The following is a 25696-nucleotide window of genomic DNA, read 5'->3' on the forward strand; positions in this document are numbered from 1 at the left end:
TACTGCTGTTGCACACTACAAATCACAGTAACATATTTTTACTTGAAAGCATTTCAAGTGCCATGTATATCGGCATACTGTGACATTTTATTATTTTTTTTATTACCAGCATATACCTATCATGTCAAACAAAAAAGGAAAAATGTAGGCATAAAAAATTCCATCTTTAAGGTATTGTGAACTGTGGATTATTTTGTTAACAAATTAGATGACAAAGCATTATGTTTATTATGCAATGAACCTGTATCTCTACTAAAACAATACATGTCAACATGACTAGACTAAGCAGTCTTCACAATATTTTCAAATCACAGAAAACAGAAAAGTTAGAAACTGTAAATAGAATATCTCATCATAGTGCAATTTCTTCACAAAAGAGAGAGAGAGAGAAAAAGAAATAAAACTAAGCTGCAACCAAAGTAATTTCCAAGGGGCTCATTTGTTAGCCAAGCAAGGAAAGTTATTTACTTAAGGTATGGTAAGCAAATAATGTTTGATTGCAGCAGGTGAAGAAATGTATCTAGAAAAAATAAACTTGTTTAAGATCATTAGCCTTAGGTGAGAACAGCTGCTTAAAGTGCTGTGCACACTGGGAACAATATCAATAGTTAATTTAAATTATTTAGTGGAGGCAAATTATTTTGAACTGTTTTCCTTGGCTCTTAATATGACAGGTGTTACTGAAACTGCTCCTTTGTTCCTATTTATTCAAGGAGTCAACATTTGAAGTGACTGAAGAATTAGCCTCTATGAATAGGCTGCATGAAACAGGTGAGAATATTTTTAAAGAAGTGAAAACACTAATTCAGTACATCTAAGTAGAATCTGTTACTTAAGAAAGTAGAAAAAGATTTAGTTTGACAGATTTACAACACTGGTGAAAATGTAAGGTGTAAAGCCTATGGTTATAACATCATTGTATTATTAATCAGCAGGTTTTTTGTGGAAAACATTTGAATCTACCATGTGTTGAGCCAGTAGTGTCAGTGATAAACTTATTTGTTCTCGTCGGTTTACCATTGTCAGCCCAAGAATTTTTGTCAGAAATAGCAGCTGAATATCCTGACTTGCCCTACCACATAGTATTTGTTGACTTATTAGTGGTATCATTTTATTTATTTATTTTTTACCTTGGGGCCAAGACTGAAATTTTTCCAAATGAGAACTTCCCTTAACCACTATTATGCAACACTGACTGAATGGCTTTAGGACTCATTTATTGCTTGCTAATTTTGATCATGTGATGATGCTTCTTCATGAACTCGACTTAATGATGATGCAGCGCTCACACACAAAACTTATTCTGTGGTAAAGTCATTTTGATAATCACTAACATGATTTTTCTCGCAAGTTAAAACAAAAAGGAAGCTGTCAAATTTCATATAAATTTACAGTGGCTATATTTTTCGAGTTCATACTAGTGTTAACAGTGTTGTAGAGACCTTAATGCAAATGCAAAGGAAATTTCCCTATTTCAAGACCAACTTGACTGTGCAATTGAGGAGCTTTCACTTAATTTTCAGTTGGAAATAATTAATCTGACATGCTAAAAGGAAAATATCAGGAGAATAGTCTAATATTTCTATAACTGCCATCCAAGACATTAATATGCTCAATTTAAACCATATGTGCTTGGATTGCAGGCAGTATTTGTCAGGGTGCAAAGACATTTTTTAAAGATGAAAGTTGTAAAATCTCATTATAGATCAGGATGAACAGATAAACATTTGCAGTTGATCTTGATGATCAGGAACAATTTTGAACCCTAAGAGAAATGTTATCCTCCTGGGACCTCCTCAAAAAAGAATTTCATTTTTCTCTTTAGTAGATCTGTTTTACAAAAACATACTCAATATTATGATTACATTTTAAATTTCATCAATGAAAATATTATAGAAATTGGTTTTCTCTCTTGTTATATAAATACCTATATAAATATTCTCAATTTCCTCTTAGCCCACAAAGCCTAAAACACTATTTGCAAACCTCTGTTCTAGAGGAAATAAAATCTAAGTAGGAACTTAGCCAGTAAACTGGAGGAAGGTTTCCAGCCAAAGAAGACAGCTGGGCACATGAGTGAGAACCAACAGTGTGAACAGTAATAAGCAGTTACTACATTCAGAATTTTATAAGCGCCATACTTCGTTCCTCTTGCCTTTTTGAGCCAATCAGTAATACCAGTTTCTTCCAGAAGATGGCTCCCTTTATTTATCCAAAATTTTATTATGCACTATTACCAAACATGCAGAAAATTTGAAAGAACTTTACAGGGAACACTCATAAACCCACTTTGATTCTCTTATCAACATTTGATATACTTATTTTATCACATATATATCCATCTTTCCCTCCTCCAGCCATCTGGTCTTTTGCTGTGTCAGTAGACCACCCCCTATATACCTCAACAAGTATTTAACTAGTATTCAGTATTTATTTAGTTTCTTTTCTTTTAAAGTAAAATTTACATACAATTAAATACTCAAATCTTAAGTGAACATTCACTGAGTTTTGACTGACTGTGTTTAATTAACCCCAAACCCATAAAGATATGGAACATTACCCTTAACACGGAAAGTTCTTATACCCTTTCCCATTTCAGTCCTTCCTCTCCCACCTAGAAGCAGCTACTGTTCTGAATTTTTTTCCACCATTGTATGGCATAGAACTTGATACATACAGAATCATACAGTATGCACTTTTTGGGGATAAGGCTTCTTTCACTTAGCATAATGTTTCGGGGACTCATATTGATGTATAAATCAATAGTTTACTCCATTTTATTTCTGAGTAGTAGTCCATTGTATAAACACATATTATAGTTTGCCTATATACTCACCTTTGATGGGGCACCTAGAGTGTTTTCTGTATTATTATGAATAACGCTGCTATAAACATTCTTGTATAGTTTTTTTTTCTTTAAAACCTTTTTTTATTACAAAATACTACAGGTTGTGCTTATTCCTCCTATTTTTCAGGATTGACGTGTGGGACTTTAATCTTTCAATCCAAAACGCTTTGTAACTGTTTGAAACTTCTTATCATGGAGAAGTAATTCAAAGACTACGTAACAATACAGACTGTTGTGATGAACTCTCCTACCCAACACACAGCTTCAACTATTATCCACTCCTGGTCAACCATTTTTTCATCCATGCCCTTACCCACTAGTCCCTCCCTCAGATTATTTTAAGGCAAATCCCAGCCATCCTGCTATATCATCTGTAAATATTTAGTATGTATCTCTAAATTTAAGAACTCTTCATTAAACACAATCACAGTACAATTATAATACATAAAGGATTAACAGTCCATCTTCAAACATCCAGTCAGTATTCAAATTACCCTATGGTCCTTGCAACTTGGTTGGTTAAATCAGGCCTGAATTAAAATCCACATACTGCAATTGGTTGAGGAGGCTTAAAAATTTTTCTAATCTGCAGGCCAAGCCAGCTTCAAGTTGCGCAGTCAGTGCAGCAGCACAGCGTCCCTTGTTCGGGAGTTTAATGCTCTGCAGTCACAGCCTTGAACATCTTAATAATTTTATCTTTGACTTTGTGTTTTTTAGGTGAAGTACAATGGGACAATAGAGCTTGTGCCCGGGGCGTGGAGCCTCAGCTCTGCAGCCTCCTCTCTTTCTAGGGATGCATTCCAGAGGGCTGCTGGCTCGACATTCCCCTGACCCAGTCCTTCCCCTCTTCCTCTGCTCTCTCCAAAGCTAGCAGCACTATCATGCATTATGCAAGTGGTTTGATACCTACCCAGAAGGACAGTGGAAAGAGATGTTTTCCAGCCCTGCTGGGGCACAGTATATTGGCCCAGAGCCTCTAAGGAGGGGGACCCTAGAGCTGGTGGGCCTGGCATGTTCAAACACACTGTCAAGTCACAAGGCAGGCCCCTGGGTACCTGTGAGGGGCTGCACCCGCCCAGCAAAGTCATTGCCTTGAGGGAGCATGATGTTAAGTACTAAATGAAAAAATATGATGAAAGGTCAAGAGACAGCTTACAGAAGAAAGGAAATAAATAAATTTTAGTACCTTTAAGGACATCTTTTCCTGCTCTTTGACAAAGGGACTCCATACTTTCATTTTACACTGGGCCTGGCAAATTCTTTATGTAGCTCGTCCAGTCTCTCTCTCTCTCTTCTTTCAATTTACATGATGTTGAAGAAGTTAAGTCATCCTGTAGATGCCAACTGTAATCCTATGGAGTCATTTCACATGTTCCTCTGTCCCCTATATTTCACATAATTGATAGGTAGGTATGAAGGCTTGATTAGATTTAGATTTTTTTAAAAGAATGTTTTAAAATTTTTAAATTTAATAATGCTTCATAATTTTAAGGAAAGGTTCGTAAGTGTTTACTGAGTAATTTTTACACCTAGTTATTTTCTAATCTAGTTACTAGGCCTTCCTTTCAAAGCCCTCCTGGAAGCCAACGCCTGAGAGTCTTGGGATTGACTGGCCTGCTGAGAACTGTGGTTGTAGATACTAAAAAGGCAGGACCCCTCCCACACCTGAGAAGAGAATGCTATTGGAAGGAAACACTAAGATTGGTACCTAAGTCGTTCCAAACTGTGTATTCGTGTTTGCACATTCCTGTTGTCTTTGACTGTTTCTGACTTTTAATGCTGTCAAAACTTGTCCTAGGCTTCTGTGGGATGACTGTCAGGGCTATCTATTTCCTTTGACCTCATCTCCTCAGTCTCTTTCAGTAGATTCTTTCTCCATTTCCCTATCCCTTAAATGTAGGTATTTCCCAATTCCTTTCTGCAACTCTCTCTAGCCACTCTTTCCAGGGGTGGTAGATACAAGGATGCACTCTCCAGATCCCTCTACAAGCAAGGGCTTGCGGCCCAGCAGTGGACATGGTAGTCAGCAGCATTCTCCAGCCGTCAGTAGGGTCTGGCTCAGCTGCTGAGAACCACCTCATAAACTCTCTGGGGCAACCCACATCTGCTGACTAAGCAAGGTGGGGGTATAAAGAGAATTGATTATTTGACTCATAAAGGGATACTCTAACAGGCAATGATTGTTCCAGAGCTCATGGCAGGGTTGACGGAAGTTTAACTGGGCCAGTAATGTCTTTACCTTCTGCCTAATACTGCTTCCTCCATCTTCCTTTCATAGGACCTGACCCCTAATAACTTTCTTTTATTTTAAACTCAGTCTCAATAAGCGCTCCCAGAGAAGACAGCCTGTGACACTAGGTGATGTTATCCCCCATATTCTACTATCACCTATAGGTCCATTACTCCTAATATATCCTATTCCAAACACTCCTCTGAACTTGTTTATCTTCCCACCACACAGCTCCACCATAACATCTGATGGGTACGCTGACCTGGTCTTTCCCAAACTGACCTTTTCCCTCACAAACATGCTCCTTCCTCCTATCAGTCCTCTTTTGACAAATACCACTATTCACTAAGTCTCCATCTTCACAATTTCCTTACCTCCTGCATTAATTATCTATTGCTATGTTCACATATTATTCCTAAAACACAGCAGTTTAAAACAAGAAACATTAATGATCTCACCATTTCTATGGGTTAGGAATTCAAAAGGGTTTATCTGGGTGGAAACCAGAAGAGTAAGAAACATGTTCTGCCCCTGAGCCTCCGAAGGGAGCACAAATACCTTGATTTCAGCCCAGTGATACTGGTTTCAGACTTTCAGCCTCCAAAACTGCAAAAGAACACATTTCCGATGCTTTAAGCCAACAAATCTGTGGTAATTTGTTCTAGCAACCACAGGATACTAATACAGCAGGCGAGTATGTATAAAAGGTGAAGAAACAGTGAAGAGAATGCTCTGTTCTCAGGAAGTATATAGAGGCCCAGAGAGCACCAACTTTGGTTCAGTATTGCTTCATAAATACATAAAAGAAAATCAAGTGCAGCTGAGCCTTTTGCCTGTAAAAGAGGAAGAATAAAGTCAGTAAAAATTTATGGATGGTGTGGACACTCTGTTTTATGGCACTACATAAAATGCTGTTAGGGGTTTCTGTATAATTTCTTCTTATACTAAGAGTGTTTGAACACAATTTAAGGCGTGATAAATGCAATGTGTTACAAAGAACTCTGAAATGCCAGCTCCAGAATGCCCTCCAGAAAAGAGTAAAAGAGCTAAAATCCTGAGGACTCAGTTTCCTGATCTTCCTCCACAGAGCTGGTCGGAACAAACATAATTCAAAGACCAAAAGAACAAAATCTTCCAAAATATGTGGGACAGGACCATAAATTCTGGGGCTCTGTGGAGTAAACAGGTGTGAATTCCTGCAGGAGATCTTGGCTCCACCCTCTACTCAGATCCAGCTGTGCCTTGGAGTTTGTAGAAGCCAGGACTATTCCAGAAAGATTTGTTTTTTAGGTGATAGTTTAATCAGCAGTAATTTAAAACAAAGAAAGTTGGATGGATGTCAGAGTTAAGTTCAGCCTGAGTTATCCATCTGCCTATAGTCTATTTAGACAAGGTCATCTAAGTATACTAGGTATTCTCCACAGCTGGTCAGAGCTGATCAGACTGTCAAATTCCTTTGCTAAGGTTTTGCAATTCCATTCAGATCTCTATTAAGTCATTCTTGACAGTGTTTCCAACATAAGTGTGCAGCTTTCTTAAGATTAGTCAACCAGCTTATTAAACTTTACAAGGCTTTTCAACCACCTACTTACAGAACCTTTTTAGGGTAAGTTGCTTATATAGAGAGTGTCGGGGAGAGGGAAACCTCCTACTTTACCTATCTTGAGTTCTTGTGGCTGGACTAATAATAAAATTCACACACAACAGGTTAACAGGAGAAAAAGAAACAAGTTTAATTTGTGTGCACAGAGGTCTTGTAGAAAATGAGTCCTAAGTAAGAAGTGGATAAAGCAGGCAGCTTTTATAGTTTTTAAACAAAGAAACAACACATTTGAAAGGAATTGACAAGACAAAGAAATTTAGGCTTTGGGTGCTTAATTAGTAAGGAATGTAGCAAATTTTGGGCTTTGGGTAGTAAATTAATAAAGAAGTATGAAAGTTCGTTTATACAAGTTTTTCCCCCCAAATTCCCTACCTCTGGTAATAAGGGTAATAATGATGTCTTTTTACCTTCTGGTACAATACAGTGAGGGAGTTATGGAGATTTATGTCCTGCTTCCAGAGGGACAGAGAGGAGGTTCAAAGTATCCCTCTTGCATCCGCCATTTCTTAAGTAACCTGAATTCAAAGTAACCAATATGGCATTGAGGCACATTTTGGAGTAGCCTGCTCTGGGCCCCAACAACAGCATAAATCAATCATTTTATTTGTTTCATAGGTAAGTGCTCCAGCTTCCTACACAATTCAAGGCTCGCCTTTTCCCCTCCCCATCATATGCTTAAGTATCTAGCATCACAGAAGGGTTCGGGCGATCCAGGCATTGGCCCTCCCCCTGGGCCTGACCACAGCTGCCTTCTCCAGACAAGGGCTTTATGCTTAGCGCAACCACCAGCTCTCCGCTAGCAGTAGGCAGTAGCCCAACAAACGAGCTCCTCCCCCACAGGCAGTCGTCATTCCGCAGTACTTCGGCGCTTAATAGGGATTTTCGTAAACTAAATGAATTAATGTATGCAAACAATTAAGCATGAGTCCTGGCACAGAGAAAGCACTCAATGAATATTAATTACAATGAATACAAAACGCCATCGAGTACAATTCCATTCCCACGGCCGGGAGGCAGTTCAGGTATCATTACATTTTTTTTTTTTTTTTACAAATAAGTAAGTTATTACAATTTAATTTTGTTAGTTAAGGTAACGAGTCAACATGGAAGGCAAACTAAGTTTTTCAGTTTTACCTGCGCAGTATTCATCCGTGCATCACTGAACTATAAGAGAGAGAGGACCCCCTTCTCTTCAGTTCACATTCCCTGCACCAGGACGAGGGCTCTGTGACACACGAATGTAGGAGACAGAATGACTCGGAAACCAACTGCCCGCCGGCCTGCCTGCCTGCGTGACCGTCACTCCCCCATCGCCCGGAGAGCCTTGACCGTCTCCAGGGCAATCACTCCGGAGGAAGGCGGCCTCTGGGGAACGCTAAATCTGTTGCCTAGGCGAGATGACGTCATCACAGAGCGCCGGGGTTGCGGAAGGGGATTGTGGGAGGAGATTGCTTTCCACGACCTTATAAGGCGTCTTCCCATGATTCTTTCTTTCTCTTCTCCATCTTCCTTTTTCCCGGCCCCTTCGCAGCCATGAAGTAAGCAGGGACCCTCGGTCCCAATCCTCCTCCATCTTCGGGCGGAGCGCCTCTCCGGCTTCCCAGACATGGCTTCTTCTTGTCGAGGACACCCCTCCCCATCTAATGGGCTTTCGTTTTTCATTACAGGGTCGAGCTGTGCAGTTTCAGCGGGTACAAGATCTACCCAGGACACGGGAGGCGCTATGCCAGGACAGACGGGAAGGTGAAAGGCCGCATGGGTGAAATGCTACTTGTGCTTCTAAGGAAAGACCGGTCTTATTCGGTCTGGGCGGGATCCTTTACCACAACACTCTTGGTCCCTGAAAGGCTTGCTCCGAGGGGATCCTGTATGCAATGGTTGTTAGGATCAGAAGCTTGTAAGTGAGGCTTGAGTTTTGATCGAGTGTGAATCAGATCGGAAGTTAGAAGCTTGTGCAGCTTTAATGTTCCGGTGTAAGGGAAGTGGGCCGCCGGGGTATGTGGCTGTTTTATGGAAGGACAGGAGCTAGATGCCTCCCAGAATTTGGCACTCCACCCTCCCCTTCGATATGAAGCTTGTCTACTTTCGAGAAAAGACAGGATCAGATGCAAAGCCAGTTTCTTGCCAGTTCTGTGGCAAAAACCTTTTGGGCTCTGTGGGCCTTAATTTTACAAAATTAGAGGATAGAAATATAATATTAGTTTACTAAGAATTTCAAGTTCAGACTCCTACTTTGAACTTGTCACGACAGGTTTTCCAATTCCTTAATGCAAAATGTGAGTCGGCGTTCCTTTCCAAGAGGAATCCTCGGCAGATCAACTGGACTGTCCTCTACAGAAGAAAGCACAAAAAGGGACAATCGGTAGGTGAAATGCACTTTGATGTTTTTGGTCTAAAGTTGTTGAAACAGCATCAGCTGCTGCTCTGTAAAATTGTAATTAAATGAGAGAGTATGTGAAAATACTCAAACTCTAAAGCAGCAAACCGTGAAGTGATAATGATTGATATAAACAGTGCCTCCTTATACATTTTAGGTTAACAATAAAAATGTCGAGTTGAAATTTGAAAGCATCCCGTTGCAGAGTTAGATAAGTTGACGTTAAGCTTGGGTTATAGGGCACCGTGGAAGTGTTTACAGTATTCCAGTGAGTGGAAACTAACTCTGGAAACTTGGTTTTGGTTATACTGCTTGTAGAATTATTCCTAATGTAGATAACATTGTGGAGTATTCCAGCGTGTTAGTCTGTTCTTAAGACTGGATGTGTTTTTTAAAGTGGCCGTTTAGCTTGATGAAAGAGATTTTTGAGAAAGGGTTTGAGTGCCGTGACAAGAGAGTATTCAGGAGGCAGTGAGCACCTCCTGGGTGAAAGACATTACTGGGTATTATGGTAGTTCAGAGGAAGGGAAAATTCTAAATTAAAAGTGGATGTAGCATACCCAGTAGGATGGCTATTATCCTAAAGCAGGGGAGGGGTTACAGATGTTGGTGATGTGGGAAAATTGGAGCCCTTGCTCATTGCTGAATGTAAGATGGTGCAGGCACTGTGGAGGTGTTTTGACACTGTCAAAAAGTTAAAGAGAATTACCATCATATGTACAGCAATTCCACTTCTGGGTCTGTATATACTCAAGAGAACTGTAAGCAGGGACTTACACAGATAACTTACATGGCGGTGTTCATGGCACTGTTATTCACAATAGCCAAAAGGTAAAAACAACCAAATGTCCCATCAATGGATAAATAGGTAACAAAATGTGTTATATACAAAAAGTGGAGTATTATTCATTAAAAGCTGACAACTAGCCTGCATGGGTGAACCCTGAAGATATGCTAAGTGAAATAAGCCAAACACAAATATTGTAATGATTCCACTTATGAGGTACGTTGTGTGGGCAAATTCATAAAGACAAAGTAGAGGTTTCCAGGGGCTAGCAGGGAGTGAGGAATGGGACACTATTATTTAATAGATGCAGAGTTTGGGATGATGAACAAGTTATGGAGGGAATTGTTGGAGGTTGTACAATGCTGCAAATATACTTAAATTTCATTGAATTATACATTTAAGGCTTTAAAGTGGTCAACTTATTGTTAAAGTATATTTCATTTTTTTTCTTGGACTTAGAGGTGCACTGCAAGGTCTTTTTTCTCATAAGCCCTGCAGTATAGATTTGCAATATAGAATTGGCAGTAACTGTTTCAGTTGTACTCCTGTCTTGATTCTCCGACAATTCCTAACATTTGGTGGCTTTCCTGTCTTAAATTATTTTCTAACTTGACTGTTTCTCCCAGGGCCAGTACTTTGAGTAAAAGCAAAATAGATGAGTTGAGGTTTGATCTCTATTTTTTTTTTTGATAAACTTTTTTTATTTTATTAATTTTGGGGGGTGTAATTTATTTTTGGAGGAGGTGGTACTGAGGATTGAACCCAGGACATTGTGTATGCTAATAAGCATATGCTCTACCACTTGAACTATACCCTCACCCCCTTTTTTTGATAAATTCTTTATTGTAAAGTCTTCTTTAAAAAACTTTTAAAGTACTATTCAGTTACCTTTCTTAGAGTTTAACTTTTTGTCTTTCTAAATGAAGTAGTAAAGACCAGGATTTGTAATAGATGACTTAACTAAACCATATTGGGAAAATACCTGCATATCGCAGTATTTTATATATATATATTTTTTTTAATTTGTAAATATTTCATTTCAGATAATTACATGAATTATTTTTGGTGGAATTTTGCTATGGTCTGAATTGTGTTCCCCCCAAAATTTATGTTGAAACTGAACTGCCAAGGTGATGGTTAGGAGATGGGACCTTTGGGAGGTGATACAGTCTTGAGGGCAGAGCTGTCATGAATGGGATTAGTGCCCTTATTTTTAAAAAGGTCCAAGAGAGAGCTCCTTTGTCTCCTTCTGACATGTGATAATACAGTTACAATAGGAGGAGGGTCCTTACCTAATCATGCTGGTACCCTGACTTCCAGCCTCCAGAACTATGAGAAGTAAATTTCTTTTTATAGTCTGGTATTTTGTTATAGCAGCCCAGGTGGACTAGGATACATAAAAATCTTAAAAGACTTTCTCCCCCACATTCACGAAGCAAGGTTTCTAAGTGTGTGCTCCATCTTTTCGTTCTGCAGGAAGAAATTCAAAAGAAAAGAACTCGCCGTGCAGTCAAATTCCAGAGGGCCATAACTGGTGCATCTCTTGCTGATATAATGGCAAAGAGGAATCAGAAACCTGAAGTTAGGAAGGCTCAACGAGAACAGGCTATCAGGTGAGGAAGCCTTCGTTACGAGCATTTCAGCTTTGGGGATGGATTTTAGGTTATGTTTGGGTTTCTAGGTACAGGAATCTTAATCTGATGTTATTTTGTGTTTTGATACTTGCATCTATATAGGGATTGTCAAATGTAAATATTCAGGTTTAATAATACAGATGTTTATAATATAGTCTAAATGACGTTGAAATTCTATATGCAATTATATAAAGGTGCTGTACAGTTTCTAATAAGTGTTAAGTTGACTTGGTGGTTAAGGACATTTGTTAACAAATCCTTTGGATTTATCCTACAAATAATTGCAGATGCAGAAGGAATCTGATAATTCTACTTTCCCAAAGGACTAACGTCTTGTTAATAAGCCATTCCATTAAGGAGCAAAGTGCCTTGCTTAAATTATTTTTAACCCCACAGGGCTGCCAAGGAAGCAAAAAAGGCTAAGCAAGCATCTAAAAAGACAGCAATGGCTGCTGCAAAGGTAATTGTGGGATTGTCTTGGATTTCTCATTTAAAATGACAGGAAATTTTTTTTTAATCCAAACTGTGGCAAATGGGAGTTTCAGTTTAAGGAATTCAGTGCTAAACTCTGATGGAAATGATATCCATTAACTGGTTTCTGGGTGAGTGATTCAGGTCTCCAGAGCGGTCCCTTTGCTAGAGCCAAATGAGTCTGTTACTGCTAGAACAGAAACTGGAAAGGGGAAAATAAAAATTTTTTAAAGTTCATTTTGAAATAACTCTAGCTTTAATAGTAAAGTTTATGCAGCTTTTCTCAGTGTTAATAAATTAGATAACTCGTAAAATTTTCAAAAGTAGAAACTTAACATTGGTCCTTTTTCTGTCCTTAGGATGCAATTCAGGATCCCACACTACATTTATTTGTCTCTTAACTCTTCAGTCTGTGATATCTTTGATTGTCTTTCATTTATATTTCATATAAAGGTGGACCTTTAACTTTTGAGTGGCTTTCTTAATATTAGGAAAGCAATCTAGGATACAAACAGAATCTGGGCATAAGAGAGGAGTGGTTGAGAAAAAAACCCATATGGAATAATGCCACATAACATGTTATCTTTTTACAGGCTCCCACAAAGGCGGCACCTAAGCAAAAGATTGTGAAGCCTGTGAAGGTTTCTGCGCCCCGAGTTGGTGGAAAACGCTAAGTTGGCAAATGGGATTTTTAAATAAAGATCTCACTATAACTCGATTGTGGTGGAATTTTTACTCTTAAAGGCATGTCTTTCCAACAGGGTAAAAGCCAGACTACAAAGTTAAGAATTTAACAGCCACATATTTTTTAAAGAGTTCATTTATCAGAAATAATACATCCTGATGTACACCTCTTAGATGGAAAGATGTTAAGCAAAATGGTATGAAGTAAGATGTACATGATTAAATGCTAGCTTTGCTCAGCTGAGGTTGTAAGGACGCACGACGCAGACTATTGTTTACACAGCTATAGGTACTAGGATGTTGCAGAGATTTTAGTCCAGGTTGATGGCGAAAAGGCATGGTTTTGTCAGTTCTGTGCAAAGTAAGTCTTTCTAATGAGTTTTCTTAACTTACCCTTCTCCATGATAGACACATTTATTTCATACCGGGGTTGCCTTTGGTTCACTAGTATCTCACCTCTTCACCATTAGCTTATAGCTGAGTTAAAACTATCAGCTGTATAATCTACTCTTGGCATCCAGAAAATAAGCTTAAATGAAGACTAAAACTTCTTGAGCAGAGTATACTTAGAAAAATACCAAAGTTTTTTGAGCTGAGAGCTTAACAGAGCCATGGTTAAAATTGTAAAAGTGCCTGAGTAGCCTGCTGATGTTCAAGAGTTCTAAGTCTTTTTATATAAATGTGATAAGGAAAATGATGTTACGAACAGGCTTGCACTTATACAAAAAGATCATCTTCTGAATCCGAGTTACAAAGTTACAACAATAAACAAGCCACATTGTCTTGAGAAACATTCATTTATACATAGGAATACTAGGTGAAGGTAAAATCTCCACATCAATACTTCCCCCCACCTCCATTCTGTCCAAGGGATTAATGATCAGTTCTGGCGCATGTTAAATTCAGGCATTGGTGTAGGTGTTGGTGTTGGGGATAAGAAAAAAGTCCCTTTGAAGACTTGAAAACTAAAAAGGTACATAAAATAACTATGCAAGTTATGCTGACTGGCTGACATGCTTAGTAAGATTTTGCTTGGGAAAAAAAAACACCTTTAATTTTTAAAAACGAAATTACAAGGGAAAAAAGGTCATAATAGCTGTGATTGTTCAAGGGAAAGCTTAAACAATCAAAATACTCAACTTGAACACAGGGCAACATGTTCCTTCTTTTGGCCACCAGAAAATGACCCCGTAAAGCATTGCTTTTCTCGTCTAAATGTCAAAATGTAACTACCATTCTGATTACCCTTGAGTCCTGAATAGTCTAGCCCAGGAAGACCTAGATATAAACGCTAAATACCTGTTCTCATAGGACAGCAACTTTTAGCTTTGCTCAGGAAGACAACTGGGCCACCCGTAAAGCATTTTATTGAAACACGTCTGTATTGGGATAAGGGCACTGGAAAATTTAAGTATTCGGGGACTTGTCAGTGCTTTCATGACTTCTGACAAATTGATCGGGGTGTAGGGGAATTTTTTAAAATTTAGCTCTCTTGCCAAGTCCACAGCTTGTTTACTTTTAATTTGAATCTGTGTACATTAAATTTAGTTTTAAATGAACACTATTTCACAGCCAAACTGGTGGTGCTGACCCAGCACATATATATCCCTTGGAGCGTGGATTTAGACATCCAGTCTGAGTGCCCCACCCCCACGGGGGGGATGGGTGTGTCTCCACCTTGTTCCTCCCTCCCCCAGCTGCAGCCTATCTGAGGATTGAGTGACTCTAAATAAGCCTCAGGCCTCTGTAGGCCTGGGAGCTCACACTTATACAGCTAGAATCTTCAAGCGCCCCAAGTACCCCTGCCGTTTGGAAATTTTCTGCAATCTCCACCCCCAATTATCGTGGGACTCAGCTCATCCTGCTTTTGGAACCCACTGCTTTGATGTGGCATCTGTCCTCACTTGTATCTGCAGGGGTCACAGAGCCTCAGGCAGCACCGCCAGAACAGGGCTGGGAGAGGAAAGGGTTGGCCCAGAGTTTTAAAGCTCCAGCAAAACGCTGCAAGTGACTGACCCCAGTAGCCTTGGGATGTCATAGGCCTGTGTCTCCTTTCTGCACTGAAAATTCAACCCAGGGAGGGGTGACCAGAGCGACTGCTCCTGGCTACCTGCTAAAAATCTGAAATAGGACTTACACTGTACATTGAAAAGCGTAGTTCGAGTTACCTTGGCCTTGTGTACATTCAGTATATGTTGGGTATAGAACAGAGAACTTCCCCCCTCTAACCCATATATATGCAAATAAAATTGTAAGAAAATAGTGCAAACTGCTCTTCTCCACTCCCTACTGACATGATTGCCCTCGTAGGTAGAAAATTGCCACTATATATGCTAGTCATTCCAGAAAAATCTCAACTATTACAGGGATAGTTCGGGAGAGCAGCCTATGCGGAGAAATTACAGTAACTCCTATCACTGAAGGATTTAGATTTTATAACACTTAACTGAAAGCTACCATTTCCATGTGAAAAGGCTTTCTTTGGTCTCGTATTCACTGGCTATTCTACAAGAGGGCCTCAAAATCTGGCGTTTTGTCAGGTGTCTCAAAAGCAGACGGAAGAAAAGTACTCCTTTACACCGTGTGGTATCTCGGATGGGATAACAACTGCCCACCAGCTCTAACACGTGTTCAGAGCTTCAGAAAGACGGGAAAAATAAGAAGAGGAAACTGCCCGGAGTTAAGATGTCTGCTCAAGGCCGCCTCAATCTCCCAGGAAAAGCCTACCCACTTCCAAAATGTCCGCCCGCAGTATTGACGTCACTAGGGCGGCTGCATCTAATCAGAAAGCCACTGCGCTCCAATCAGGGTTTAGTCCCCTCACCCACCGCCCTCCGTTTGCGTCACTTCCGGTGGTGCAGCAGCCATTTTGTCAGTCGCCAGCGGATCCCGCGCGCTGGGGAAGTGCAGTTCCCCCTGGTTACCAACTCGTCCGTTCTCTCTGCGCTGAGGGCGCCGTCGAAGAGCACTCCCCACAGAAACAGCCGTTCCTCCCTACAGTGCCGCCGCTGCTGTTGCATCCGCCCGGAGCCAGTGCGCTGTCTTCCCCCCTTGCCACTGACAGGCGCCCTCACGGAGCCGCCGTCAGCGATGTCAAGCGAGGAAAGCTACCAGGCCATTCTGCGCTACCTGACGAATGAGTGCGAGCCGTACGCGCCGGGCACCGAGGGCAATGTCAAGCGTAAAATCCGCAAGGCGGCCGCCTGCTACGTGGTGCGCGGTGGGACCTTGTACTACCAGCGGCGGCAGCGGCACCGCAAGACCTTTGCGGAGCTGGAGGTGGTGCTGCAGCCCGAGCGGCGCCGGGGGCTCATCGAGGCGGCGCACCTGGGCCCAGGCGGCACTCACCACACCCAGCATCAGACCTGGCACGACCTGTCCAAGACGTACTGGTGGCGAGGTAGGACGTCGCCCGCGGCGAGTGCGAGGGCGGGCGTCTGGCTGCCCGGGTAGGGCCCGCAGGCGGAGGCGGGCTTGTCTGTGCATCCGCGGAGGGTCCCGCGCCCCTCCTCTCGGACGGCACTCGGCCGCCCAGCCTAGCCTGCGCTCGGCAGAGAAGCGGCTGCCAGGCGGAGCCGAGAGGGTGGGGGACGCGAAAGGAGCCGCACTTCCCACAGGAAGGAGGCCGGGGAAGCTGGGGGCGGGCCTTGGCCCGGGGTGGGGCGAAGGGGGCTTCCCCGGGGGCCGGCCCAGCCGCGGGGAGGGGCCGGCACGCGCGGGCAGCGCGGCGCCCGCCTCCTTCGGCGGCTCCGGAGGCGGCGGCTCCGGAGGCGGCGGCTCCTTCTCTCCGCAGAAGCTTCTGAGCAGCGGGCGGCGGTTGGGGGTGCTGCGTGCTGTGCCTTTTGAAAGCCAGTTGGTGCTGATGGTTTCCGGGAGGGACGGCACGCCCAGAGCCCGACTGCTTTTTGCAGTGCGTTCGTTCCCCGAGGGTTTTAGCCGGCGGTTTTGAGGTTCTGCGGCTCCGCTTGCCGGTGTTCGTCAGATTGTGCTACTGTGGCTTAAATAAGGAAAAATACGATAGCAGATACTGTCAATTCCGAATGCTTTAATATTCTTCCTTTTGGTACTGTGAAGGCCGCTTTGGAAACTTGAGGCACTGTATATACCCTGAAAAGATGCGATTTCTGTGATTGTTATGGTCATGGGGTATAGCTCTGAAATTTCTTGACTCCTTGGGAGCCAGGTTAGAGGAGGAGAGAAAGGGCCCTTGGTTTCTTTACCGGCCTCACTCTAAAGTCGATGAGTATTCAAACTATTCCGTAAATCAGTAAAAGTTTGCAGGCCCATAGAAGAGATTTTGTCAGGAAGGATTCTGCCGTACTCTCCGTGCGACACTGCAGAAATTAACTTACGGTTACTTATCTGTAAGGGAATCAGACAACTGAATAGTTTCTCAAAGTGTTTTTCAATTGATGAACTTTATTGGATAGGTCTTCTTTTTTGCTCCTTTAAGCATTATTCCGGTTTTTTTTTAAGTCCATATCTATATTCTTAAATGCTTTCTCTTATTTTATATTTTAAACCAATATCTGAATTAAATTCCTCTAAAGAGACCCGACTGTGAAGGCCAAATACAGAGTAATTGCTGCACTTTGTTAGGATTGGTTTGGTCTGACCTAGTTTTCCTGAATAAATGTCTCAGGTTTAATATTTCATGACATGTTAAAATGATAATTATAGCTGAAGATAACATTTATCAGGCTTTTACATGCAAGCATAGTGCTGAGCACTTAATTTATTTTCACTCATTTAATCTTTGTAAAACCTTGTAAGGTGGAAACATTTACATCTCTTTTACTGATGGGAAAACCAAAAGCACCAAGAGCTGACCTTTGTGATTTCAGACTCTTAACCACTATTATATGGTGCTGTAAAGTAGCACCACATTTTTTACTAATTTTTTTTATGTTTTGGAAAATAGTATTTTTCATAGAAATGCTATTTTTATTAGCATGTGATGAGTGTTATTTGATCTTGATACTTTTATTATTTTAATATTTATTTAAAATGGGAATTCATAGTCAGTAAGCATCAGAGACAGTTGCCTTTGATTATTAGCTATTCATTTTGATGTTTATTGCATTAATACTTTGCTTGTTTCTTTATTTGAGGCCTATTAAAATTAACAGACGTACAAGAGTCAACATTCTTAGACCAAGAACTGATACTTGATAAAGCAAACATTTTTAACTATTAGTTTTTAATGTGTCATACAATTACATATAGACTATGGATATTCATACTCCAAAGCCATCGTAGACTGGGAGCTAATAAGATTTGGTCAGTGTAGATGCCAAGAAAAGAACTATTCCAAAGTCAGTCCACTAGAAGTACCAGGGAGAGTTTACTCAGATTCATTATTTATGCTGCTTTTTCTGGAATGCTGCCATCATAAGCACTGCCTTTATATCCTAGTGCTCAGGCAAGTTTGTAGAATAGTGAAAAACTCTGGCCCAGTGCCTAGAATTGACACAGAGCAAATTTATTTCAGAATGTAAAATCTTAATAGATCCTCTTCCCTCCACCACCTTACTTTACCCCATCTTGTAATTGTGTGCTGGAGTTCCAAAAGAAACAGCTCTCCCATTCCTCAGTCAAATGCTGATGCCTAGGAATCCACAGTTAAATGTTTCCAAAATGTGAAGGTTAAGTTAAGTCAGTAGGGCAAAGAAGGTTAACCCAGCTATCTGCAGAGGTGCCTACCCTCCGAACTGATTTGTGTTTGTCTTGACTATGGGGATAAATTGATGCTGCTGTTACCTAATCCAGAAGAGGAAGGCATAATCTCTAGAAAACCCTCCCTGCCCCCCTCCAAGAATTATCTGACCCCAAATGTCAACACTGCTGAGGGTGAGAAACCCTGCTGTAGAGTGAGAAACTGATCCTCTTGTTGTTTTATCAAAGCACTGCCTGCTAAGGTTTTTTTTGTACTTGGTCAGTGCTCAGTAAAGAACCTGGTAATGCTAACTTGGTCTTTTATGTGGACATTTATGTAGTACCAGAAAGGTTGACCTGTGAGCATTTTTGTTTTATTTTGTTTTTAAACTACACAATTTACTAGATAAATTTAGGAAATCATTTCAACAAAAGATTAGAATATAAGTATCAAATGATTTTCCTATATAACAATAGACATCAGGAAAATACTCAGTGAGCATTATTTAACACTTACGTAGTAGTAGTTACCCTGTATCAGACACTGTTCAAAGTGTTTTATGAATATTAACATTTTATCATTATAACAGCCTTGTGAGGTAGGTGCTATTTTCCCCATTTTACAGGTGATGACACATAGGCACAGAAGTTAGGTGACTTGGACATGGTCACAGAGCTAGTTAGTGGATTCAAATAATAAAGTCATAAAGTAATTTCTACTATTTGCAGTAATTATCCACTCTTAAACTAGTAAACTATGTTTACAAATTGGTGTCTTTTCAGTGGTTAATTTGAATCAGATTCTTTCAGCTTAATCAGCTCTGGGAAAGCTAAAGAGATCTGGTTTCTGAATTTCTAAAGCTAGATTTGAGATAATCCATCAAAACACTAACACTCAAAGGACTTCAAAACATGATAGGATGATTTTTGAGGCAGTTGATTGATTATCATACATTAATAAAATTTGGGGGCAACTTTGCTTATTATAATTCATCCTTATTCAAAGGCTTTCTGTGTAGTTTCTCCAATACTATCTGAACTCAACCAGTTAGTGGTTTAAACCTCTGCTGTATGCAACATATACTGAACTGTGTAGCATCATAAAATCTTTAGAAATAACAACCAAGGTTAATTAGAAAAAACTGGCTCTTGCCATCTTTATTTTGGATGTGGAAATTTCTATAACAGCTCTTTATTCTCTAAGTATGTTTCTTAGAAATATATATATATTCTTTTACATATTTCTTCTCCCGCTCACCCATTTACTCTTTTTTTTTAATTGTAAAATATACATAACATAAATTTACCATTTTAAGCATTTGTAAGTGTACTGTTCAGTGACATTAAGTGCACGTGATTCACATTGTTGTGCTACCATCACAATTACTCATCTTCAAAAATGTTTCATCTTTCCAACCCATTTACTCTTTTTTTTTTTTCCCAAAGAGAATGAACATCTTTTCTATTTACTCTTTTTTGTTTGCTTTTTTTTTTTGTGGGGGGAGATAATTAGTTTATTTCTTAGTGGAGGTGCTGGGGATTGAATCCAGGACCTTGTGCATGCTAGGCACAGTGCTCTACCACTGAGCTATACCCTCCCCCCTCCATTTACTCTTAATTGTGCCTAAAATATATGTCCATCCAGCTTTTTGTATCGGTTTGTTAAAACCTGCTCATCATATCTCATACAGGTGTAGACTTCTTACTTATGTTTTCAGGCAGTAGAATATAATCTCTGTTGCTTCCAAGTCTGTGCACATACAAATGCCCTTTTTGTGAAAATTGTATTTAACCCTAACCCATTATTTCTTATGTTCTGGGGGAGAAAGCAATGAACAGATAAATCTGGCAAATTTCTGGGTTAATTGGATTTCTTTACTGTAGATCTTAAGTTTCTAATATGATAATATCCATTGTGTGTGAGAATATAACTCTCTGAATTTATTAGTCCAGTGTATAAATTTTTAGTAAGTATGGGGATATAATACAGTTTAAGAAATACTGCTCATGTACTGTCTGAAGGTTGAAAGTGCAAGGAACTTGGTATAATTTGTCATTCTGAAACTCTTCAGGAATTTGCATACCTCTGTATCATTTTAGCAAATTAAAGAGCCTTTCCATTTGCATTTTACTTGGGGATTGTTGTGGGGAGAAGTTTCTGCCACAGGGCTGGACGAATGTGTTCCTGGGTAGGTAGCATAATATACTGAAAATCACATGGCTTCTGGAAGCCCAGCTATGCAGTTAACTAGATACGACTTTTGACAAGTTACTTACCTCTTAGGGATGAACCTCCTTATCTATAGAATGGGAATTGCCCTCTCTTACAAGGATGTTGGAGAGGATGGGAGTGTGTGTGTGTAAGTAAAAAGTGTTCCTCCCTGCTCCCTATCCCCACCCCAGCATGCTGGGCTGGAAGTTGAAATTCAAAGTAGGGTTTTTTGAGTAGTTTGTGTGTAATCAACTTTTGTTAGATTGTGTATGCTGTTATTTCATATAACCCTAAAATCTCAAAGCTTTCAAAAACAAGATTTATTTTACACTCATTACAAGTTTGGTTGTGGTCCTGTTAAGGTTGCAGATTGGCTCCACGTTTTTTTCATCTACAATTCAGCCTAAAGGATGGCATCCATCTGGACATGCTCTTTGAGAGAGGGGACATAAATCAGAGAACTGATGGGAAACTGCTTTTTAAAACTTCTAATGAGACATATGCATTCATAGTCCATTGACTAAAGCAAACTGCATGGTCAAGCCTGATTGTCTTTAGGGTGGAGAGGTATTAGCTTGAACCTCATTATTATATTACTGTTTTGTTTATGAAGGTCAAAACCAGTTGAATATCAGTAATTTCATATAATTCCTATTGCATGACTGAGTTGAAACTGATGTGGATATAGGCATTGCTACATAATTATCTTCTATGGTGGGTGAATGAATAATCACAAGAGTAAACAACAAAACAGTCTACCTCAGCATGGAAACAAATTGTCATTTATAACATTGAAAAAGGTGTATCTTAGACATAGTAAACAATCTTATGGTTACGAGGGTGAAGTGGGTAGGAAGGGATAAATTTGGGAGTTTGAGATTTGCATATGTTAGCCATTATGTATGAAAATAGGTTTAAAAAACAAATTCCTTCTTTATAGGCACAGAGAACTGTATTCAATATCTTATAATAACCTTTACTGAAAAAGAATATATGTATGTATATGCGTGACTGGGACATTGTGTTGTATACCAGAAACCGACACATTGTAACTGACTATACTTCAATAAAAAAGAACGAAAAAGATGTATCTTAAATTCTAAAGAACTCATTCTATGTACTTTATAGGCATGCGTGTCTGTTCACATGCGCTGAAATATACATTAGTGTACACAGATTAAATAAATAAATGTGATCTTCAGTTTTCAAATAAGAGCAGTATTAAATTTGACTTGTTAATTTTTATTTTATTGTAGGTATATTAAAGCAAGTCAAAGATTACATTAAACAGTGTAGCAAATGCCAGGAGAAACTGGATCGCTCCCGTCCAATATCAGATACTTCAGAAATGTTGGAAGAATTGGGACTAGACCTTGAATCTGGAGAAGAAAGTAATGAATCAGAGGATGACCTGAGCAACTTTACTTCGCCTCCAGCTACAACTTCCAAGCCTGCAAAAAAGAAGCCAGTATCCAAACATGAACTTGTATTTGTAAGTCGAACTTTCCTTTCAACTTTAACATTTGTAACTAGTGTGTTAGTATTTATAGTCTTCTAAATTTTTTCTTAAACCACTTAAACTGCTTAACTATTGGCACTGACGTTGAAAATTTAAGCAGGTCTGTGCACTGTTATATGTGCCCAAAGTTTCCTACTATTGCCTCTTCCTTAATCGTAAATATCCCTGTTGTTTCTTTTCTTTAGAATGTAACTTATTAGTTTGTTGTTAATAACTCCTCCTCTCTTCTTTTTAATGGTATATTGGTACAGGTAGAATATATTTCTGGAAGCAGTCTCTGGGTCATGCAGCAAGGTAAAATTAAGCTGGCTAGGTCTTTGTTTTTTGCCTGCATTAGTTTCATATATCATCAAATAAATTTCTGACTAATAAGAGAAGGCAGGAAGACGTGAGATGCAGGTTTTCATTGGATCGGGCAGAATGAACACAGCAGAAAATAGTGAGAACAATGTATCTTTTTTATTTAAATACATCTGTAGTAAAGAGTATCAGTCTAGCTCTTCATATTAATGGAATCTTTTAGAAGGGAATAAGGTGTCTTGTTTTAAATTCTGTTAAAGATAAAAATACAGATGATATATAATGCAACTCTTGGTCTCAAACTTATTTTGATAGGTTGACACCAAAGGAGTGGTGAAACGTTCTTCTCCAAAACATTGTCAGGCTGTCTTAAAACAGCTGAATGAACAGAGACTCTCTAACCAATTCTGTGATGTTACTTTGTTAATTGAAGGAGAAGAGTACAAAGCTCATAAATCTGTTCTGTCAGCTAATAGCGAATATTTTCGAGATCTTTTTATTGAGAAAGGAGCTGTTTCCAGTCATGAGGCAGTGGTGGATCTTTCTGGTAAGAATTTTCTGATACTCTTGCTTTTTGTTAATAAGTGTCTACTGGAAGAGGGGTGTCTGTGTCTTACAAACTCAGGATTTATGCTCAAGTGGGAGAAGCCTAAGCTGAACTGAAAGGTCCTTCCTTTTAGTAAGGTTTCCAGGGTAGAGTTATGAAAAGACTGTCATTCCCTATCACTACCTGTTGGGTGAGATAATTGTAGCAGAAGTAGTATTTCTGGCATTTACACTGTTAAAAACAGTTTGAGAGAAATCTAACTGTGTACCAGTGTTACTACACTAAATATATTATTTTAAAATTGACTGCCTGTATCTTATGTTGTGGAATGTGTAATTATAGAGGAATCCTGTGGGTCTGTTATTTTTTGTTATTTAAAATTAATCATTATAATTCATTAGATTCAATAATCAAATTGTCAATATAGAATAATCAGAATTCCAAAGTATGGTTTTTCTGTTTCTTTGGTTTTATTATTGTTGTTGTTGTAAATGAATAATTTGACTTTCTTTTGGCCTCACTAGAACTTATATTTTGGCTTAGGACTCAACAAATGAAAATTTAGGAAGAATAAAAATAGGTAACCTTATTTATACATTTCCTCATAAAATTAACTTTTGCTGTAACTCTTGAGTTACTGACACCACTGTGTGAAATGTCATTTTCCCTTTCTGAAACAACAAAAAAAAGTGACTTTATCCAAGTATATAAATACTTAACCTAGTTAACCACTGATCTTTTTCTATCTTATACTGTTAAAACTCACCTCTTCTGGAAAGACAAATTTATATATTTCTCCTTAACAGTAACTAGATGTTTAATTACTAAAAAATGTTTATTAAACATCCGCTGTGTGCAAGGAACTGGCCTGGGCTCTGGGTATGCAGTGGTGAACAAATACTTCTGTGGAATATAGAGTTGCATTACATTCTAGATTCATGACATTTGCTTTCTTTCTGAGTTCAGTGACTCAGAGGAGAAAATATATCTTATACTGGGCCATTTGAATAAAACTCATCACAAGTGTAGTCTCTGGATATGTGAACTTTGGAATTCTGTCCTTATCTTTCTTGAATCTGAAGCAGAAATAGGAAAGGGTATGAGTGTTGGTCTTTTCTGGTTTCTCAGCAGCTTATAGCAAATGAAATGTCTGCCCCAAAATAACTGCAACACAACATCTTAATATTCCAACAAGATACCTCATTTATTATTTATTGTAATATATTGTTCAGCAAATATGACATAAACCAATAGCAGGTGAAGTAGACATTATTGAAAGTTTTGTTTGATTTTTAAATATTGAATAGGTAAAGGCTATTTATAAAATATGTATAAAGTATTAAAACAGTGATAAAATGTACATTTTTTTAATTGTCTAATTTAATGTAATTCAGTTCATCAGTGTCTTCCTTTATGTTGTTTATGCTTTAAAGAAAAAAAAATTCTTCCCCCCAGAGGGTATAGCTCAGGGATAGACTGTGTGCTTAATATGCACAAGGTCCTGGGTTCAATCTCCAGCACCTCCATTAGAATAAATACATAAATAAACCTAATTACCTCCCCCTAACCGACCAAAAAATTCTTAACTACTCAGTCAAAAATATTTTCATATATTGGGTTTTTTTGGATTTTGATACTTTTTCTTTCATAATAACTTTTAATCTACTTGGTTTTTTTGTTGGTGGTGTAGGGTGGGTGTTTGATTTTGATCATTATTTATCTCAGAACCATTTAATGAAAACCCAATCCTCTTCCTACCCATTGACCATGCAAATTATCTTACAAAACACATTTTCACATGTTTGGTGCTGATTCTAGGCTTTGTTCTAGTTTGTTGGTTGTCTCTGCCCATGTTATTATTATTGCTTGGTCTTAATTACCTTAGCTTTATAATAATAGGAAAGTCCCACCTTTATTATTCTGGTGTGTCTTAGTTATTCAGAACTCTTTGTTCTTCCTTATAAGCTATAAAAGCCACTTGTCAACTTCCACAAAAAGACAAGAATGTATTTTGATAGGGATTATATCAACTTAATAAAGTTTAGAGGTTTGTCCATAAAAGTCTCACACATATTTTGTTAGATTATAAAATACTTTATACTTTTGATGCAATTATAGTTTTTTCTTAAAATTGCATAGTTTCTGATTTATTTTTGATGTATACTGATTCTATATGCAGTTATACCACTAAATTACCTTAGTCTTTCAGATATTTATCTATAGATACTTTAACATTTTCCACATATAACAAATATGTTATCTGCTTAAAGTAATGGTTTTGTTTCTGCCTTTCCAGTCCTCATAGTTTGAACTTTTCTTTTTTCTCCCTTTACAATGCCATCTAGGGCCTGGAAAAAAACAAAACAAAACAAAACAAAAAAAAAAACGGCAGTTGAATAGAAGTGGTGATAGAGTGCTCACTTATTCCCATTCTAAAGAAAGGGTGCTTTTTTACCAGGAAGTATATTATTTGGTAAACATTTTAAATAGATAACCCTTTACCTAAGGAAAATCGCTCTGAAATGAGTATGGACTTAGCATATAACTTTTTCTGTGTCTATTGAGATAGTCTTTATTTTTTTCATCCTGTTAATATGAGGAATTACATTCATTTCCTAATGTTAACTCATTTTTTTATTCCTGAAATAAATCCAGTTTAGTCATACTATATCATCTTTTATAAAAACCACTATGTTTGGTTTGCTAATATTGTTTAGAACGTTTGCATCTGTATTCATAAGTAATTTAACTTTTTCACATTGTTTCTGTCATGTTTTGATATTAGAGTTGGCTTAGTCTTATAAAATGTGTGTTCTAATTTTTTACATG

The 25696-nt window shown here is 38.8% G+C and overlaps 3 protein-coding genes across 5 annotated transcripts in view; 2 read left to right on the forward strand and 1 right to left on the reverse strand.

The window, feature by feature from the left end:
- Nucleotides 1–8075, reverse strand: part of CEP97 (centrosomal protein 97) — a 36049-nt gene extending 27974 nt beyond the window's left edge. The window contains exons 1-4 of one of the 3 annotated variants that reach the window (XM_010978426.3): nucleotides 7816–8075; nucleotides 7089–7196; nucleotides 5637–5911; nucleotides 4035–4232 (exon numbers count right to left, since the gene is read on the reverse strand). In XM_010978426.3, the coding sequence (XP_010976728.2) occupies nucleotides 4035–4077 (43 nt within the window). In that variant the 5' untranslated portion in view covers nucleotides 4078–4232; nucleotides 5637–5911; nucleotides 7089–7196; nucleotides 7816–8075. Of the gene's footprint in view, nucleotides 1–4034; nucleotides 5912–7088; nucleotides 7197–7815 lie in introns of all 3 variants that reach the window. The other 2 variants (XM_064495820.1, XM_064495825.1) reach the window with 2 other exon arrangements.
- A 37-nt stretch (nucleotides 8076–8112) lies between these two features.
- Nucleotides 8113–12668, forward strand: RPL24 (ribosomal protein L24). Its single transcript, XM_010978427.3, has 6 exons — nucleotides 8113–8219; nucleotides 8349–8424; nucleotides 8933–9043; nucleotides 11322–11458; nucleotides 11876–11939; nucleotides 12544–12668. Exons 1-6 carry the CDS (start codon nucleotides 8215–8217, stop codon nucleotides 12622–12624), a joined length of 474 nt encoding a protein of 157 aa, XP_010976729.1. The 5' UTR covers nucleotides 8113–8214; the 3' UTR covers nucleotides 12625–12668.
- Nucleotides 12669–15175: 2507 nt separating this feature from the next.
- Nucleotides 15176–25696, forward strand: part of ZBTB11 (zinc finger and BTB domain containing 11) — a 29078-nt gene continuing 18557 nt past the window's right edge. Inside the window, exons 1-3 of the mRNA XM_031456445.2 lie at nucleotides 15176–16034; nucleotides 21758–21993; nucleotides 22636–22867. Coding sequence (XP_031312305.1) covers nucleotides 15320–16034; nucleotides 21758–21993; nucleotides 22636–22867 — 1183 coding nt within the window. The 5' untranslated portion in view covers nucleotides 15176–15319. The remainder of the gene's footprint in view (nucleotides 16035–21757; nucleotides 21994–22635; nucleotides 22868–25696) is intronic.

Source organism: Camelus dromedarius, chromosome 2, assembly GCF_036321535.1.
Source record: "Camelus dromedarius isolate mCamDro1 chromosome 2, mCamDro1.pat, whole genome shotgun sequence".
Taxonomy (NCBI): domain Eukaryota; kingdom Metazoa; phylum Chordata; class Mammalia; order Artiodactyla; family Camelidae; genus Camelus; species Camelus dromedarius.